Source organism: Capsicum annuum, chromosome 1 (genome assembly GCF_002878395.1).
Source record: "Capsicum annuum cultivar UCD-10X-F1 chromosome 1, UCD10Xv1.1, whole genome shotgun sequence".
NCBI classification, from domain to species: Eukaryota; Viridiplantae; Streptophyta; class Magnoliopsida; order Solanales; family Solanaceae; genus Capsicum; species Capsicum annuum.
In genome coordinates, this window is record NC_061111.1 from 69,672,308 (window position 1) to 69,691,771 (window position 19,464).

The 19,464-nt window shown below is 34.4% G+C and overlaps 1 protein-coding gene across 13 annotated transcripts; it reads right to left on the reverse strand.

The window, feature by feature from the left end:
• Nucleotides 1-5,606: 5,606 nt before the first annotated feature.
• Nucleotides 5,607-17,850, reverse strand: LOC107852118 (mitochondrial inner membrane protease ATP23). Of its 13 annotated transcripts, none has more exons than XM_047400874.1 (8): nt 17,540-17,796; nt 16,335-16,416; nt 12,853-12,916; nt 10,695-10,806; nt 10,217-10,338; nt 9,378-9,515; nt 9,200-9,283; nt 5,607-5,975 (listed from the first exon to the last, which is right to left on the reverse strand). In XM_047400874.1, exons 4-8 carry the CDS (start codon nt 10,768-10,770, stop codon nt 5,841-5,843), a joined length of 555 nt encoding a protein of 184 aa, XP_047256830.1. In that variant the 5' UTR covers nt 10,771-10,806; nt 12,853-12,916; nt 16,335-16,416; nt 17,540-17,796; the 3' UTR covers nt 5,607-5,840. The 13 variants fall into 13 exon arrangements, with proteins under 13 accessions (XP_047256830.1, XP_047256801.1, XP_016552651.1 ...); XM_047400954.1 differs by lacking the exon at nt 5,607-5,975 and adding an exon at nt 8,651-8,941 and having other exon boundaries at nt 17,540-17,808; XM_047401098.1 differs by lacking the exon at nt 5,607-5,975 and adding an exon at nt 8,651-8,955 and having other exon boundaries at nt 17,540-17,806.
• Nucleotides 17,851-19,464: the final 1,614 nt, after the last annotated feature.

The window sequence follows — 19,464 nt, forward strand, 5'->3', positions numbered from 1 at the left end:
ATCACCATTATAAATAATGATCTTTCCTTCTCACATTAATGTCATGACCTTTTCCTTTAAGATGAAGCATTTTATGGTGTGATGGCTAATAATGCGGTGAAATTTACAATACTTATAATCGTCAACTTTTATAGATTATTCAGGTTGCTTTGACTTAGAGAGTTCAATGACTTCTTTAGCTAGCAACTCGTCAAGAATCGCAGGAACATCAGAGTCGGGAAAAGGATATATCTTTGTTTGTAACTCCGTCAAGGTTGCTTGATTTTTTACTTCTCGCATTTGCTGCTTTGGAGCTTTCTCTTTCAATTTTATCTTGTGGAGGCCTTCGTAGAACTCACAATTATCACCATAGATTTCCTAATTTGGTTCTCTGATGAGTCCTTAATCTTTTGACTTCTTTGCTAGGATCAAAGACGGGTGACGTCGTTCCATGACTTGCAATGCTTAGCTCCATTTCATGCACGCGCGTAGCTAATTCTTTAAAAGTTTGAGGCTTAATTCCTTGAAGGATATACACAAGGCCCCACTGTTTCCCTTGAATACAAACTTCAACTGTGGAAGTTTCAAAAGTTGATCCTTGCAATCAAAACTCAATATTCACCAGCGATTGATGTAGTCCACTACAGGCTCATTTTTAAATTGTTTTGTGTTTGTCAACTCCATCATGCTAACCGTACGACAGATGCTATAGAAATGATTTTGGAAGTGACTTTATAGTTGCTCCCAATAATCAATTGATTCTGACTTCAAGTTTGTGTACTGATCAAAGGTGTTGTCTTTCAAAAAGAGAACAAACTTCTTGACAAGAAAACCATTATAAATACCAGCACTACTACAAGTCTCAACGAAATGAGCAATGTGTTGCCTTGGATTTTCCTTTCTATCAAATTATTAAAACTTTGGCGGTTGATATTCAATTGGAATCGGTAAGCCCTCAATTCGCTTAAAATACGGCTTTGAGTATCCTACAAAACTTTGTGACAAACTGACATATTGTGTCTTGGTGGTGTTTACAATCATATCTTTCAGTAGTTGAAATATTAGAGTGGACATTGAAGCAGATCGATTAGCACATTGATTGTCAATTGACTTGATGAGAGATTTACGATCAACTTTTCCTTACGGTGTTAGATTATAACTTAACTCTCCGGGGTTGTAGAGATCTAAATTGCTCATAAGTTGGTTAATTTGAAAATCTTTCTCATTAATGAACTTCTTTAAGGCTTCAATGGTCTGCTCCATCATTGCAAATTTCTCATTCATGTCAACCACATCAACCATGAAGGTGTTGAATTTCGTAGAAATTGGAGAATTAGTTGACTCCTCAGATTCTCCAAAGATGAAGACAATTTCAGATAGTTCGTCTGATAACATAAATGCAAGGTTGCCCCTGGGGTTGCAATTATGGTCGAAATTTGAGATTTTCTCCTTTTCATCATCTCCAAAAATGTGAAGTATTGAGATCCGTCTAAAGCATAAGCGTTGAGCTTACGTCGATTGATAGGGTAACAAGTTTGATTTCAGCAGATGCGGCAGTGGTAAACTTCTTGCATGAAATGTCATTAATTTTTTTGAAATCCATTGCAGTAGTTGAATTTGTGATTTTTCAATTCATAGAAGAGATGAAGAGCAAAACCAGTCCCACTGGGAGTGCCAAAATTTGTTCGCTATAAATTTTGTAGTACTAAAAATTAACTGCAAGCAAAAATAAAGAAGAAAGAAATTTTATTAAATGAATCTTGTGAGTGCAATTCTGTCGTTCTCTTGACTCTTTTCTTCTAAGTTTTTCTGTTATTCGAAGACCTTCCGTAGCATGTTTCTCAAGTATAAGATAATTCAGACCTCCTTCAAATGTGTTTGATCTCCGAAAACGTCGTGCAACACTTCTTCATATGGGTTGATCTCCGGAAAGAACGTTGTTGACTATCCCTTAAAGAGTTGTATAGTCAATGCAGATGCTTTCTCTAATGCTTGCACAATGCCTCTCGAAAATTATGTAACCCTCTTATTTATAGTGGTTGGAAGTAGGCAGTCCAAATATAAATAACCTCTTCTGTCTTATTCTTATTGATCCATCAAATCATCCAACTTATCACATATAATGTGACAAGATTGCTTGTGATTGATTAAAAATAGGTCTTTGAGACACTTGACGATGTTTCATTGGTTGTTGAACTTAATTTGGCTTGCCACATTCTTTAAACGTGTGGCCTCATCTTATTGGTCTTTAATTTGACTGGGATGTCACGTTATTTGACACGTGGCATGAATTTGTGCTTCCAGGTGAAATGACCCTTGATAAGGACTTTAAAATCGACTTATTATTTTTTCAAAGCCCAAAATAATTTTAGATCCAAATAAATATGGATCAACTTCAAATTTTGTATGATTTTGATCCAATAAAATTTTATGTGTACACAATATATACAATCTAGAGACAAAGTGCTTAAAAGCTATTTAGACATCTCTTTTCAAAATTGAAAGGAAAATAGCAAGCATTATATTCAGCAATACCACATGATCATATACATAAGTCATTAACATTGGACAACAATGTACTGTTCTTAGGCAAAATACATACTAGTTACGTCTCAGCCAAATTAGTTCAGCAGCAATGCAATATCTCTCTATTTTACAAAGTTATTGTCAAGAAAATAAAACGAAACAACAATGTTAAGCTGATGATGGAAGAAAAGAATGCTAAATTAAATCAAATTTGACAGTAGATTCTCCACGCTATTTAAAATTCTACTAGACAATCTACATACAACAGAATGAATTGTACTTTCGGATGATAAATAAGGATGTAAATAAAAGAAAAGACATCAAAACTCCCCGAACTTGTCGCCAAAACTCACTTTATACTCTAAACTAATCAGGCAATTATTTACCCCCTTAACAACTTTAAAGTGAATTAATTTCAGCCCCTACGACTGACGTGGCAAAAAAAAAAGGAAAGCAAGTGAAATTTTTTTTAAAAAAAAAGAGCCCACTTTATTATTATTATTATTATTATATAATAGAAATAAAAAAATCCCTCCTTCCTCACCCATCCCACCCTCCAACACCCCTACCCCACTCCTCCCTTCAACTGCCATATCCACCACCAGTCCCACCTCCCCCACCACCACCAGTCGCCCCTCCCTCTAATTTCTCATCCTTCAATTCGTTAACTCAATAAGAAATATGAAATTGAATTTGAAAATTAAAAAATCTACATGGTTTGGATGTTTGGTTGTTGATTCAAGAAAATTTGGTGTTGATTTGATCGAATTTATCAGGTGGATTGAGTTTTTTTATCACTATTTTATGATAGTTTTCAATGATGATGATAGTGTTTTCCAGCAAAAATTTGCCGAAAAATCTGGGTGTGTGTGTGGGTGTGACTGTGTGGGAGTGTGGCTGTGTAGGGATGGATGGGGGTGTGGCTGTGTGGGGGTGGATGGGGGTGGATAGGGGTGTGGATGGTGGTGTGGTTGTGTAGGGGTTGGACGGGGATGGATGGTGGTGTGGCTGTGTGGGGGTGGATGGGGGTTCGTGCAGGTATAGCGGTTGCGGGGGAGGAGAAGATGGAAAATGAGGGGAGGGGGATTTTATTTAAAATATTTTATATATATTAAAAAATATGTATGTATGTATATATATATAATATTTATATATATTTTTATATATAGTAGTTTAGATATACGTGTCTCGTGCGTGTATCTCAATTTAGTGAGTTTAATTTTACAAAATCATTCAAAATATAAAAAGTACGGCGGTGTTTCAAAATGTTTATTACATTTTTTGTTTGTTAGCATCTTGACATTAGGACGACTTTTAGTTATTATTCAAAGTAGAAATTAGTCAATCGAAAAGCATATATATTAGTTTAAACACAAGAAAGTTTATAAAGAAGAGTACATTCTCTTTAGTCCTTCCTCGAGCCATTCTCTATCACCTCTTCTCTCTTTCTTTAATCTTCTTAATCTCTTCTTTCATCTTGTCTAATTTCATATCAACACAATTATCCTTTTGTTTGGATTGTTTAGGTTTGTCAGCTTCTTCAGAAGCTTCCTCAACTAATTCGTTCAACCCAATTAATTTCTCAATAATTTTTGATATTTTGAGAAAATTTCTCAAAAGATATTTTTGTCAACTAACATTTATATTTAGAATTTTATAATAGTAGGTAGATAGATTAAACTCGATTTAGCATGAATAATGTACTTGATCTACTTTCAAACTTAATTAGTAAGCTCAGAATTGAAAAATTCGACTATAATCCTAAATTTATATGTTCATTTATGCATATCAAAATTCAACACTTACTATAACTCTTATATTTAGAACTTAACTAACAACTTTAATTAAAGATTTAACTATAATAATAAAGAAATACTTAAATAACATAACTAAAACAAAGCCACAATTAAACAAAGGAAGGAAAAAAAAAAAGTGACAAACCTTTGATGTTTTTGACTACTTCATTCGGTGACGACTTGCTTATTTCTTTTAATTTTTGATAAAAAAATTTTTATTGAAGAAGAAATACGAGAGATTATCAAAAAAGAAGAATTTATTATTTACTAATTATTTAATCATAATTTATATATAATCTTTAAAGTTATTAACGAAAAGGAATAAAGAAAGATTGAGAAGATGATAATAATGAATACACACAAAAAAAGATAACTTGAATTAATAACAAAATAAGAAGAAAAAGTAGAAGTAGAGGTATGTTTCTAGTAATTTTTTATTTAAAATATTAGTTAAATAGAATTGTAGACTTTTTTTTATATATATATATAAGGTAAAATTTTATTTGATTTAGAAGTGTTAAATATTATGAATTCTTAAATTAAATAGTCAAACCAAAAAAAGTTATAACTAAAATTAATTGTTAACACAATTTTGATGAAAGATGGGAAGGATTTTTTGAATTTTTATTATTATATTATTTTTTTTGTTTCACGTTTAGAGGTGAAAATTTTTTTTAATCACAATTTTTTTATTATTATATTTTTCTTTTTAGTTTCACACGTTGTATTACTATTTTTTATGAAAGGAAAATCTTTTTGCCTTTTTATTTTTGGTTTCTGAATATGATTAGGTTTTGCAGATAGTAGAAAAGAAATTATATTTTTGCGAAGAAAGATTTTATTTTTTTTGGTAATATAGTTAATATTCAATATTATTTAAATGATAAAAAAAATGTGAAAAAACGATTTTGTCTAAAGTAAAGTATTTTAATGAAGGGCAAAAAGTTCAAACATTTCTAAGACCCTTCACACTTTTAATATATTATAAATTATATATATAACATTTAAAAAATACTTTATTTACATGGCTCCGACATGACGGTGATTTGGCACTGATATGTCAGCCAGTGTGATGCACTCTTTGTTATGACAGTGGTATTATATATTAAGGGGTGAATTTAATACACTTTAAACATGTTAAGGGGGTAAATAAATAGAAGTTTAATTTAAGTGTTAAAGTGAGTTTTGACAACAAGTTCAAGGGGTTTTGATGTATTATCTCAGTAAATAACTTACATAAGATTATACTCAACTTTTGAAAAAAAAAATTGTCAGATTTAATACGCGTTGATTGACACAAGAATATTGATACTGCAAAAAAGAATCACTTATTATGAAAATTTCCTCGAATAGGAAAAAACCCCTGTAAATTTTACAAACTCTATGCTCGTTACATCACAGAGAAGTCAATATCCCTCAAAAATGCTATGAGTTCTGATAAAATGCACCTTTGTTGATGGTATCAACCGAAAATGAAATAACACTGCAATTTTTTCAATCTTCAGTTACCTCTGAGAAGCGACTGGTTATCATTATGTTTCAAGGGGCTCTGTCAAAGGGCTTAGTATCATTGTAACAAACATCCCAAACAGCTTCCATGGCATCCTTACTGGCTGACTCCGTACAATATGGATTACCGGCCATTGATTTCATGACTCTTCGCCTTACACATTCCTTCAAGGGCCAAGTGAAGAAGAGAAAAAGTTAGAAACTAATCAACTATTAAGCAATTTCGTGTCATACATGCACGGAAAGATCAATATAAAGTAATAATATACAGATAGTTCATGCATTGAAGGATCAATATGAAGTTAATACATAAAGGAAAACCCAGGTGGATCCATGTCGGAGGGTGAGGGTGCAATGCCATCAGAGCACTTGGCTAAAATTTTCATAGATACATAAGCATTTTAGTGAGAAATGCTACATAGAAAAGGTTAACACCTGTAGTATCACAATCATTGTTCTGTTTGTCAATGGCCAGGGTGCCGGTGTTGGGCGAGGGACCGAATCCCCTATAGGCATGCCTGTTTGTTTTTTTCCCTTCACAAATGACTACCAGTTTACAAATGCATTTTCTTGTTTCCATTTTTGCCTTCACTTTTCTTCTTTTCGTAGTTTCCTTTATATGCTTCATTTTTGCTTAGAATGTGATTTTAATCTTTTTCCCCTTTTATTGCTCCCAGCTACATTTTATTTATTGATTTCTAATTTTTCAACAAAGGCAACAGGAAAAAGGACTGATTTGTGCTAGTTCATTGAATTAACTTTTACACCATGTTAAAAGTTCTTGTTTTTGTTTGGAAATCAAACTATTTATTAATGTTTGTAAAGATAATTTGTGAATTTTTGTAATGAAAATATTTCACTTATAAGTTGATGGGAGGGGTATTGTCCCTTACAAAAGTTGTTCGGCTCTTGGTTTTTAATAGAACTCATCATAATTTATACTTCGCTAGTTACCATGACTAAGTACATTATGCCTGACGCCTAGTTGCATATTCAAAAAATTAGTTTTCTTGTTTAAGTTTCTCTCATTTTTGTTAACTCCTGTGAGAGCTCATTCACATTGCCGGTCCCAAGCCCGGATAAAGGAGGAGAGTTGTCGAGGATCAATCGGAAATAGATTATCTACCCCATACAGGTAGGGGCAAGGTTGCATACATGTTACCCTCCCCAAACCCCACTCATGGGATAACACTGAGTTTGTTGTTGTTCAATGTCCTTCACTAGTGATAAATCATGGCACCCGCAACCTTCAAATCCTGGATCTGCCTATGGGCAAACCTAACAATCCATCTTTTCCGATTCATTATTATCTTTCAATTAAGTTCATGAATAGCTTTAGAGTTCACATAACTGTCAAGTCCTTAAGGTACATGGGGCCAAAGGCTGAGGTACTATCTCCTGCATCATGAATCTTTTCTAAAGATGAATCCAATACAAATACTGCACTATTTGGTACTTCAGTAAAAGGGTTCTGGGAATTGGTTTTTTGGAAATTTTTGTGTTAAGAAATCCAACTTTTGGATAAATATCAATATAGCCTTAAAACAATGTCGATGCTTTTATATGGTTAAAATTTATTAGAAAAATTGACTAGAATATTTTTCCTGCTACTGAATTTATTTAGGAACTGCCAAGAGGGGGAAGAAACAAAAAAATAACTTGGTCCTGTCAAACAAAACTAATTGGTTAGGAAAAGGGGGAGAGGAGGTGTCTGATTGTAAAGCATAAAACATAAAAGAGAACAAAAATCAATGTAGATGCTCGGACACCTAACCTGGTGGGTAGTAAACAAACACTGAACCTAACTCAAAACAGGAGCTAAATCACAAGGTAAGACTTTTCCAACACCATATAAAGAGACCACAGCGCTACCTTCAACCAATGTTGGACTCTAACACCACTACCTTCAACCAATATGGAACTTCAACACTGCTACTTTCAATCAATGTGGGGCTCTTAACAACCCAGGATTGTCTATAACCACCATATAAAGAGACTATAGCCCATGTTTTTTTACAAATGTGGGACTCTTTAACAGTTGGGAAAAGATAGACTGGGGTTGGGATTGCTTTGGGCCCTAAGAAATAACATTTTGAGAAAGACCGAGATGCAATGGAGGTCAAAACAGTAAAGATAGGGGGAGAACTTAGTAAAAGTGCACTCAATGATGTGACAGCTTCATCAATTAAAGACAGCGAAGTAACTTTAAGGCATCTATGACAAGAATGCCGAGTTGGATCACTGAGAAAAGAACTTGAGACTTGCAATAGGAGCTGTCAAGTGACCATGATGGTAAAAATCAGCCCAGATCCGTTAAGTATTTCGAGAGATTACTGTTAACAAGTGTGGTGTACACATAAAGTTGAAAAAAGCAATGTCATTAGTACCATAGTGGCAACAAAAAAAGGATACTATAAAATTATTCAAATAAGACCAAAAAGGAACACATCAATCACTGTCATTGGCCAAAATTACAATTCAAAGAGATGTATCTTTCATTTCTATTGGTGGGAATCTTTCCCTTTGTATATAGCTGTCCATCCATAAAAGATATGTAACTCAGAATAATGTCAAGTAGGTAAATAGAACTGCCCAATTCAGGCTAAATCGTAACCCCCCAACCCTGTGACCCTCTTAACCCTTGGAAAAAGAACTAGGTATAAGTAAATACAAAATCATGATTGAGAATATATAACAGCAGCCAAAGTCAGCAATGCAATGCAGCAGGTTATCAGCTAGTATACTAGCCAACATCATTCATTTGCTAATTGAAAACCATTGGTCCAAATACCAGGTAGCTCGAAAGCTTGCAAGACAAAATGTTCCAGAAAGACTATAGGTGGCAAATTAAAAGAATACTGCTTATATTAAAAGCTTGTCATGAACATGGAGTTTCGATTAAATAATTAGATGTTCCACCATGCAAAGTTTTTAATATTAGCAATTTAAGTCGGACACATTCCTTCTAAGTCCTAAATTTGACATGTCAATAAGAAAGACGAAACTACGTCCATATCAAGCTTATGCCACAATGACGGAAACAAGTTCAAAGCTGCTACATATTTGCTTCAACATTCAACTGGGGCAGAGGTGTTTCGGATGGGATGCAACTCCTGGTTCAAACTCTCCAACTGAATTTTTTCACCTCCACAATAATTATTCCGATATCAATATAAAATCAGCTGAACTGGTGCCACTATGTTATTTCCTTCTATTAACAACCAAGTAGTATATGTGCTGTCCAGAATGTACACAATATAGCTAGGACAGGAAAGAAAGACACAATAACCGAGGTGAAGTAAAATACAACTCTACACAGATAATTGCAGAAGCAAACACTTTATCAAAAAAAAATTATAGGAGAAAACACGAATGATCACAAAACTCACTTGCTCATGGCCGCGTATCTTAAGGTAACCTCTCAGTAATTCCCGTTTGTAATGGCAATCACCGCTAAGATGGCCAGCTCTAATCTGTAAACACAGTTACAAAGAATTCATGTTCAATAGTCGAAGATAACTCAAAAGTACAAGAATTAGCATAAAAGTGAGACTTGAGAGCACGAACTTCGCTACAAGCATGATGAGCACAGTTGGCCCAGTCCAAATTTGCAGCACGACAGTCGTCATATGCATGAATTAACTCATGTATGACAACTTGATTCACCTCATCTTGAATGTTCATGTAATTACTGCAAACAATTATCTTAATAGCCAAAGAAAAACAAGGTCAGTTAAGATTTGAGGATGACAGACAACCAACAAAATACAAAAACAGAAGATAACCACACACATATAAACGCTTAACAAAAACAGAAAGAAAGGTAACAAAACTATCAAGAGGAAAAAATTATTAGTGCTGAAACTGACATTCAAGATTTCTATGTTGGCTATTCCTGACATGAAAAGGGGTGAACAAATATCCAAAAAATAGGAAAAATAAAAATATTAAGTAATAAAAAACATCATAAATTTCAGTAGTGCTTTACTGGGTGTCCAAACTATTCACACACTATATGGGTGGATGCAGCTCAGGAGCTGCAGGGCGCATCCTCTATGCTTGGACAAACAATATATATAGTTTAAATATTTTAAATAAATATAAATCTTAAGTCTTCATCCGTTATCATGAAGGAGAAGTTAGTGTAGAGGTGTCTGCACCCACTAACTTAATCCTGAATTCATCTTCGACACTATCTAGCACTGTCGGTCCTCCACTGACCAACAGGGTTTCAATTGAATTTGCCAACTCCAAGACACAAGTCTAGCATAACTATATTTAAAACGCCTATTTAAAACACTACACAAAAAGTTCTTCAAATCCACAACCGGCAGAAACTCAAAATTGACCACCTGAACCTCATTAGGTTTCAAACAGTAAAGGGATAAGAAATCATGGTTGATTACCCCATGTCCGCGAACATAGCCACCGCTGACCTTCTTGTCGCAATGGATAGCTTTTATGAAGTTATCACCAATTCGGCAACCAGATTTCTCCAAATGTTCCTTTAAGAACTTCACCATCGGAGCTGCAATAAAAATGCATATCATTCAACATCATTCAATCACCGTTCAATCTTAACCTAGTTTGGGCCAGCTATATAAATTAAGTAAATCCATTCTATTGTATTCAAGTCCACTTACTCATACCAAATGAATTTATCCTGTAGCTTTGTTTTTGTGAGAATGGTGGCTGGATCAGCTTGAGGGTATTTGTATTTTCTCATAACTTGTCACAATTTATCTTTTGAGGTAAATTTAAACTAAAAGTATAAAACCGAAAAACTAAGGGTTCGAATTGAATGGATGTTAATAACTAGGTCTGAAATTAAATCCAATCAAGAAATCTATTACGGAAAGAGATATGGAGATGTGAAGAACATACTTCTAAGACTTCTTCGGATCATGTCTTGGCATTCCTGCACCGTACTTCCGCCGTTGACGGTGGATGACTCTGCCATTGGGTTGGTCACTTTTGCTGGCTTTTCTCTGCAGGACTGACAGTAACAAGTTCATGGGTCAACTCCAGGGCATATTTTTTTATGAACCTCTATTGTATAGGACCTTTTCATGTAACTTCATTTGAGCATTTCATAGTCTAGTATGGGATCCACACTCACATAGGACTGCAGATAGTGCTAGAAAATGCACATTCTTTAATATGGATTAAAAAAAAAGGGTTAATTAACTTATTTATGGCTTCTTGATTACTGTTGTTATTAGGAATCCAAGAGTTCGGAACCAATATATGTCATCACTTTAAAAAAGTGACCAATCTATGTCATATAAATAAGGGCACTTTTTTAGTGCACAATTCATTTATTTATAAATTGTGCACTTAAAAAGTGCACAATTCATTTTTTCCAAATTGTGCACTTATTTAATGCACAATCCATTTATTTCTAGATTGTGCACTTTTTTAGTGCATAATCCATTTAAATGTTGTGCATTTTTTTGTGCACAATTTGAAAAAAAAAATGAATTGTGCACTTTTTAATCCATTCAGTCAACGACTCATCATCATTGATAATCCATTCTCCGATAATTTACCAGACCTTTTGATGAGAAGGAATTTGAATATTGTCCGATTATAAACAAATCACAATTGTCACTTTTAATTTTCATCCTTTTAAAAATTGAATCAACAAATTCTTGATAACCAATTGAAATTGGATACTTGACGTTGCACTTGGGAGAAATATTATAATATATTGTATTACCCTCATGAACAATTTCATCATCCCAAAAAAGTGCTACTTTGATACGTTCACTATTCATTCTCTAAGACTCAAATGAATAAAAATTTAGCAAAACTATAAAAATATTTGAAGATGTTGCAGTGAAGAAGATGATGTTTTCCCTTTATATAGAAATTGAACATGATAATGTGCACATTTTATGTGCAATGTGCACATATTCAAATTTCACATCAATATGACTGAGATGTGGCAGATTGACGTTGAAATGTTAGAATAAGATAGTGCATTGAAAAGTTCACAAAGAATTTATTTATAGATTGTGCACTTCACAATTCATTCACAATCTATAAATAAATGAATTGTGCACTTATTTGGAAAAAAATAAATTGTGCACTTTTTAAGTGAACAATCTATAAATAAATGGATTGTGCACTAAAAAAGTGCACAATCCATAAATTAATGGATTGTGCACAAAAGAAGTGCACAATCTGAAATTTACTTTACCCACGCCGTTTGACACTTTCGTTAAAATTTAAAAGGATTATGCACTAAATAAATGCACAAAGCATACTTTGGTAACTTTTTATTTATATGGCATAGATTGATCACTTTTTTAAAATGATAGCATATCTTGGTTCCGGACTCGAAATCCAAGGTAAGGCTTAGAAACAGCCTCTTGCAGAAATGCAAGGTAAGGTTGCGTACAATAGTCCCTTGTGGTTGAACCCTTCCCCAAAATCTGCACATAGCAGGAGCTTTAGTGCACCAGGCTGCTCTTTTGGGACAATCCCTAGCCTCAATATTTGTTATCAAAACTTCACCATTCGTTTCTTCCTTTCTTTGTTCAATATCCTTCTTGTTTGTAGTTCATATATATCACGCTTAACACATATTTGTCCAACTACAGACTAAAGTACACCATCTTGGAAGAGCCAAAAAAGATAGAACACTAAAAGAACTGATTTGTTTACCTATGTACTCCTCAAAATTATTGGAAGAGAAGAAACGAGAACCAAAGAAATATTTGAAGCATTCTTGGGATAATTTCTCCAAAAGGATTCTTCATCGGTTTAGTAAATGTTTCAAACATTCTTTGGATAATTGCTCCAAAAGGATTCTTCATCCGTTTTGTGTGACAAATTTCATAGAAATCGTTCTGCAATTTCAGAGATGAGAAGAGAGAACAAGCAACGAAATTACCTCGAACTTTCTGTGAGCTTGTAAACTCAAAATGAAGAGAGGAACATTAATATGTATAATCAAAGAGAGAAAAGGAAAAAAAGGCTTTCACTCAAAGTAGTCCCCATTCTTTGAGGTGGTGAACTAATAGTCCTCTTAACTTACCAAAAGTGGTGCACAATTAGTGCTATGCTATGTTAGGCGAACTCTTCAAAAATCCTTGATGCACCTGTGTCGACACGACATGAGTGTGGGTGTGGGTGTGGGTGTGGGTGTGTGATATGAGACAAAATACGGAAACGAACACAAAGTACGGAAATCAAACGACTATAACAGAAAGACGATAAGTAGATAGACACAATAGAAAGAATGCAGGCAAACCAATGGTATATTAAACCAAGGCCCTCAAACGTAATTCTACTATAAGCACCTAATCCTACGACCGAGAAAGGAATTGAACCCCCTCACAACCAACGTCTCTAGACAATCAATGAAGCTCCCAACAAGCTCAATAAACACTCTCAAGTGTAAACTCATCAAAAAAATCATCTAAGTCTAAGAAAAGAGGAAACCTAGCTATTCATAGCAATGGGTTATTTATTACAAAACGGGCCCACTTGGTGGGAATATACTAGGTATATTGTTGTTGTTGTTGTGGGCCCGAACGTGACCCTAAGTGTCAGATGGGCCCAAAAGTGACACAAGTGTCAAATACCCAAAGAAAGAGACTCCTCCATCGCCATCCTCATCATGGTGGATCGCAAAACTCCTTTCATCTCTAAAGCTTCGCCAATTACCCTGAGTTAGAATCTTTGGGGTAATTCGACTTGTATCATCTACTTCTTCTTGAAGAAAATTTGTCCTCAAATTCAAGAAACATCATTTTCAAGACCAAGATCCTCGAGGAACTCATTGGAATTGGGAAGGTTCATAACTCGCTTAACCAAAAAAAATGGAATGTTAACCTCTCCTTCTTGAGGCAAAACCTCTTCATTAGGCACTTTGTCGGCAAGTGTATTTGGGACGGTGACAAGTTACTAATACACATTTTCAAGTCACTATTACACATTTCAAGTAACTACACTTAACCATTTTCAAGTCATTAGTTCAATATTTCAAGTGAGTACAACAACAACAAACCCAGTGCATTCCCACATAGTGAGGTCTGGGGAGGGTAAGATGTACGCAGTCCATACCTCTACCTCTAAAGAAGTAGAAAGGCTGTTTTCGATAGACCCCCGGCTCAAGACACGGAATACTAAACAAATTCATAGTAAAGCATGGAACAAGATGGCATAACATAAATACGACACCCACAAGTAATAATAGTAAACAGAGAAAAGTAAACAGACTCGTAATAAAGCATGAAACAAGGTATCATAACAAGAATAATACCCTCACCAAGTAATTCCCTACACTAGCGACCCAAACTGACCCTAGCCTTCTGCCCTAATTCGCGTCTTCTAGATCTTCCTATCTAGGGTCATGTCCTCAGTGAGCTGTAACTGCTCCATGTCCCGCCTAATCACCTCTCCCTAGTACTTGTTCGGCCTACCCCTACCCCGCCTAAAACCATCCAGAGCTAGCCTCTCACACCTATGAACCAGGGCACCCATGCCCCTCCTCATCACGTGTCCGAACCATCTCAATCGGACTTCCCGCATCTTATTCTCCACTGGAGTCACACCAACCTTCTCCCTGATAGTCTCATTCTGAACTCTATCCCCCCTAGTCAGCCTACACATCCAACGCAACATCCGCATTTCCGCCACCTTCATTTTTTGAATGTGGGAGTTCTTAACTGGCCAACACTCCGCTCCATACAACATGGCCGGACGGACAACCACCCTGTAGAATTTGCCTTTAAACTTGGGCGGCACCTTCTTATCACACAACACCCCCGAAGCGAGCTTCCACTTCATCCATCCCGCCCTAATACGGTGCGAGACCTCCTCGTCAATATTGAGGAAACCAATAACAAAATATTGAGAATTTCTCTACTACGTTGTATACAGAGAGCAGACGCTTAACTCTTAACTGCACTAAGCACGTTCGTCTTGAAGTTATGTACAAAGAAATTACTGATTTCTAATATCTCAATTGTCTTTAATGCTTTTAATATTTCTCTTTCCCCTCTCCTTGAAAGAAAAAAATAGGGACACCAATGACTACATGAATACAACTACAACACAAAATATAGTACCTCAAATACTTCCCAGAAGTAACAGTCAATCTGTTTCTACTGTTTGCCACATCTTTAACAACTTTACCAGCATCCAATCTTGCATAAGTGAGGTTATAGAACAACAACTCAGCCACATTAAGGTTTCCCGAGTAGAACTTTTATTGTAGCATAACATTTAACTTTTTGCCTAAGCTATGGAATTCACTGGATATGAATGAGCTAACTTGTTAATTAAGTTGAAAGTTGTCCCTCGAGAGCTCCAAAAGTCCTTTTGTCCCTCGAGAGCTCCAAGTGAGTACACTTACTCATTTTCAAAACACGAATTCACATTTTCAAGCAACTAATTTACTTAACCATTTTCAAAACACAAGGTCACATTTTCAAGTAACTAAACTAATTCACTTAATCATTTTCAAAACACAATTCACATTCTCAAGTTACTAGACGTAACCATTTTCAAAACACAGGTTCACATTCTCAAGTAACTAATTCACATTTCAAGTAACTACCCTTAACCATATTCAAGTCTAATTCACATTTTTAAGTAACTACACTTAACCATTCTCAAGCCACTAGTTCAATATTTCAAGTCACTACACTTAACCATTTTCAAAAAACAAGTTCACATTCGCAGATATTATACTTAACCATTAACAAGTCACTAGTTTAATACTTCAAGTAACTACACTTAACCATTTTCAATTTCAAGTCAATACACTTAACCATTTTTCAAGTTACTAACTCACATTTCAAGTGACTACACTTTATCATTTTCAAGTAACTAATTCAAATTTTTAAGTAACTACACTTATGACTTAACCATTTTCAAGTAAATAATTCACATTTCATGTAACTCCACAAAACCATTTTCAAGTAACTAACTCACATGTCAAGTCAATACACTTAACCATTTTCAAGTCACTAATTCACATTTCAAGTGACTACACTTAACCATTTTCAAAGCACTAATTCACATTCCAAGTGACTATACTTAATCATTTTCAACTCACCAGTACACATAATCATTTTCAACTCACTAGTACACAATTCAAGTAACTACACTTAACCATTTTTAAGTCGCTAATTCACATTTCAAGTTACTAATTCACATTTCAAGTCACTACACAACCATTTTCAAGTAACTGATTCACATTTCAAGTGACTACACTTAACCATTTTCAAGTAACTACACTTAAGGATTTTTAATTCACAAGTTCACAATTTCAAGTCACTACATTTAACCATTTTCTGGTCATCACTAGTTTCACATTTTCAATTGTAATATAAGTCAAACATTTCAACAAATTTAATAAAGCAAATAAGTAGAGGCGTCGCGTGTCCCTCTCACACCATACAATCATCACAAAACCTGCGGCTTTCAAAGCCTTCTATAGCAAATAATCCCACCATAACACTACATGTAAAGACTTCACTGTAAGAAAATAGAGAGAAATAAACTTACTTTTGCTTGGCCTAAGTAAAAAAGAAAGAGACAAGCGGTCGCCGAAAAATAGCAAAGAAATCCTTTTTTCCAAATTCAGGATCTGTCAAAAAACAACACCAAAAAAACTTGCTACTTCACATCAAGTAACTACAATTAACCATTTTCAAGTCACAAGTTCACAATTTCAAGTAACTACAGCTAACCATTTTCAAGTCACTAAATCACATCTCAAATAACTATACTTAACCATTTTCAAGTCACTGGTTCTCAATTTTAGGTGTTCAGCATCTGGAATGATAGCATGCATAAGCTTACAATATAGCTATACATATTCTAGAATACAAATACTTATGATAAAGTATATCAACTACAATGCTAGAAATGTGACTCATTGTCAAAAAACATGATTCGGGCACAGATATGAAAAAGTTACATTTGAACTGCAAATAAGAAACTACTACTGCCAATTACATTATAATACTAGGCTTGGTAGGAGTCTTTTTGGTCTATATAGAGACATATAGAAAATAGAAATCTAAACATCTAGTGTTGAAGAATCCCAATTATGCAGAAATGGAATAAAACAGGCAAATTAAACAAAATGGATATTGAGACTCATGAAACCATCCCTAATCAGTGGCGGATTCATCTGAGGTTCGAAAATAAAAACATAAAAAATAATGCAAGTCCTTAAGAATTGAAATTTGGAAGTTGAGGTGCATTTTAAATGCCCTGGACCGTATAAATTCTGGATGTACTAGAATCCATCTAGGTGTTAAGAATATCTGCAGGTTCTTAGAGTTTCTTTTGCTGTAAATATAGACCAATGCTCCCTGACAATTTAGCTAAATCGTTTTGTTAATGTTCTGCTAAATATGAATAAAAATTTCCAGTTCCTTTTTGATAATTAGTAATTGGCGGTGTATTTTAGTAAGTTTGAATGTATTTAAACCCACTAAACTTAGAAGTGGAGCTTGTTAGTTTTACTGAGCTCACATAAAACCAATTCTGGCATATACCAACTCACATAGGAGTATTATGTTACAGAAAAAAAAAAAAACTAAACATGACAACACAAAACAACCAAACATCAAAAGAATCGAAACAAAGCAAGAATGCATGGGCTAGAACTTTAAGAACATTGTTTGAAACAACGAAGGTTGGCGGAGTTGAAACAAGTAGTAGGTCGGACAAAACATAGCACAAAAATCAATGAAGATTACCTTAAAACTGAACGTACAATCAAACAGAGCACAAACCGCTGGAGTTACTGTCCGTCCGTCGGCGGCGTTGCTGCGACGGCGGCTGCTGGGGTCTTTGGTGAGAGAGAGATCGTTGGCTGTCGTTGCGTTGCTTTACGTCCGCCGAGAGAGATGAGCGTTGGCTGCTGCTCTGTTGCTGTCCGTCGGCGGCGTTGGCTGTCGTGATAGCGTGAGAGAGAGAGAGTTGTTTGAAATGTGAGTAGCAGGGTAAAGGAAATGGGTAATTAGGATGGGTTGGGTCGGGTTAGGATTGGGCTGGGTCGGATAAAATCAATGCATTTCGTATATTAGGATGAATTTTCGATTAATTAGCTTTTGAATATGATATTATATACCTCCTAATACAGCATATTAATCTAATGAATTATCGGTTAATTAGCTTACATTATTATAACTTCAATAATTTATTATTATCTTGATCATATGATATCAAAGTACTATTCAAAATACTTAAATATATAGATTTATGTTAGCTGGCTTTTGGCTCCTCTGTACATAACTATACGAGATATTCGTATATATACATATATTTGAGTGACTATCAGCTTCGAAATACATACTATGTACTTCACATACACAAGTATATCACCCCATAATTCAACATATTTCATATATACTTTGATGAATTATCAGTTAATTTAGCTTACATTATTATAACTTTAAGGGGTCGTTTGGTAGAATGTATAAGATAATACTGAATAGGTTGTATTAATAATGTTGGGATTAATAGTGTTGGATTAGTAATACTGGAATTTTTTTTATGCAGTGTTTGGTTTGATGTATTGGAAATAATATGTATTGTTATATTTATAAAAGAATATTGTTTGTTTATAAAAATACCCTCGACATATTATATTTTGTGTATTTTCTTTGCAAAAATTTATTTTATTTTTAAAATAATAAAAATAATAAATATAAATAATAATTTACTTTGAAATTTTAAAATTTAATCATTCACTTACAAAAAAAAAAATTGTTATCTTTTCCTTATTTGTTCATTATTTGTTTGTTGTTCTCACTTTGTGGTGTTCTTGAGTTAGAGGAAGATACATGTAATTTTTGAATGAGACAATAGAATCATTATTAACATAAATTTATGTTTCGTAGATTGTTAAAGCTAAGTAAAGATTATTTTTATTTATAAATATCCTATTTACAAAATTAAATCTTATATGCAATTTGTTTTCGAATTTTGACCAATAAGTATTTTTTAAATTAATGGAGTAGTTTTTTTATGACTAAAATTATTTGGAGGGATATTATTATCTTGATAAATTGAAAGGCAAAATGACCTTCTAGACCCTTGTACTATGTCGGTTTTGTAAGTTGGACACTTCTACTTATATGTTTGTCATCTGGACCATTGAACCCATTAAAAAGTAATATTTTGCATCCTTTGACCGTTGACCTTGCCTATGTGGCATTGAAATGGTGACTAGGACAAAGAGAGTGTAACCACTCGCTTGGAGTGTGAGTGGGGGTCAATTTTTGGCCAATTTTACATTAAAATAATTTAAAAAATACTAAAATTTTAAAAAGGGTCCTTTTTTCCCTCCAACTTTTTAAATTCAAAAATATTTTTAAAATTTTAAAAATAATTTAAAATTTTTTAAAAAAATTTAAAAATATTTTCTTAAAATATATATATATATATATATATATATATATATATATATCCCTACCCCACCCCCACAGCCCACTTAGCCTCATCCCACCCCACTCTCAGCCCCCCACCCTACCCCAACGCCCGTCCAGCCCTTCCCCATCCCCACCCCAGCCCGTCCCCAGCCCCCACATCCTACAAGCCCCATCCCACCCCACCCCGCCCCACCCCCGTCCCTACCCCCACACCTCACCAGCCCCTCCCCACCCCACCCCCACCCCCT

Bases quoted from the DNA above. Each gene is read 5' to 3' on its own strand.
- LOC107852118 (XM_047400845.1), bottom strand. From the start codon at position 10,770: ATGGCAGAGTCATCCACCGTCAACGGCGGAAGTACGGTGCAGGAATGC. The intron at 9,284-9,377 runs GTTCGTGCTCTC...CTGTGTTTACAG, and splicing joins CTCATCATGCTTGTAGCGAA to ATTAGAGCTGGCCATCTTAG. The intron at 5,976-9,199 runs GTGAGTTTTGTG...TGGCCCTTGAAG, and splicing joins AGATACGCGGCCATGAGCAA to GAATGTGTAAGGCGAAGAGT.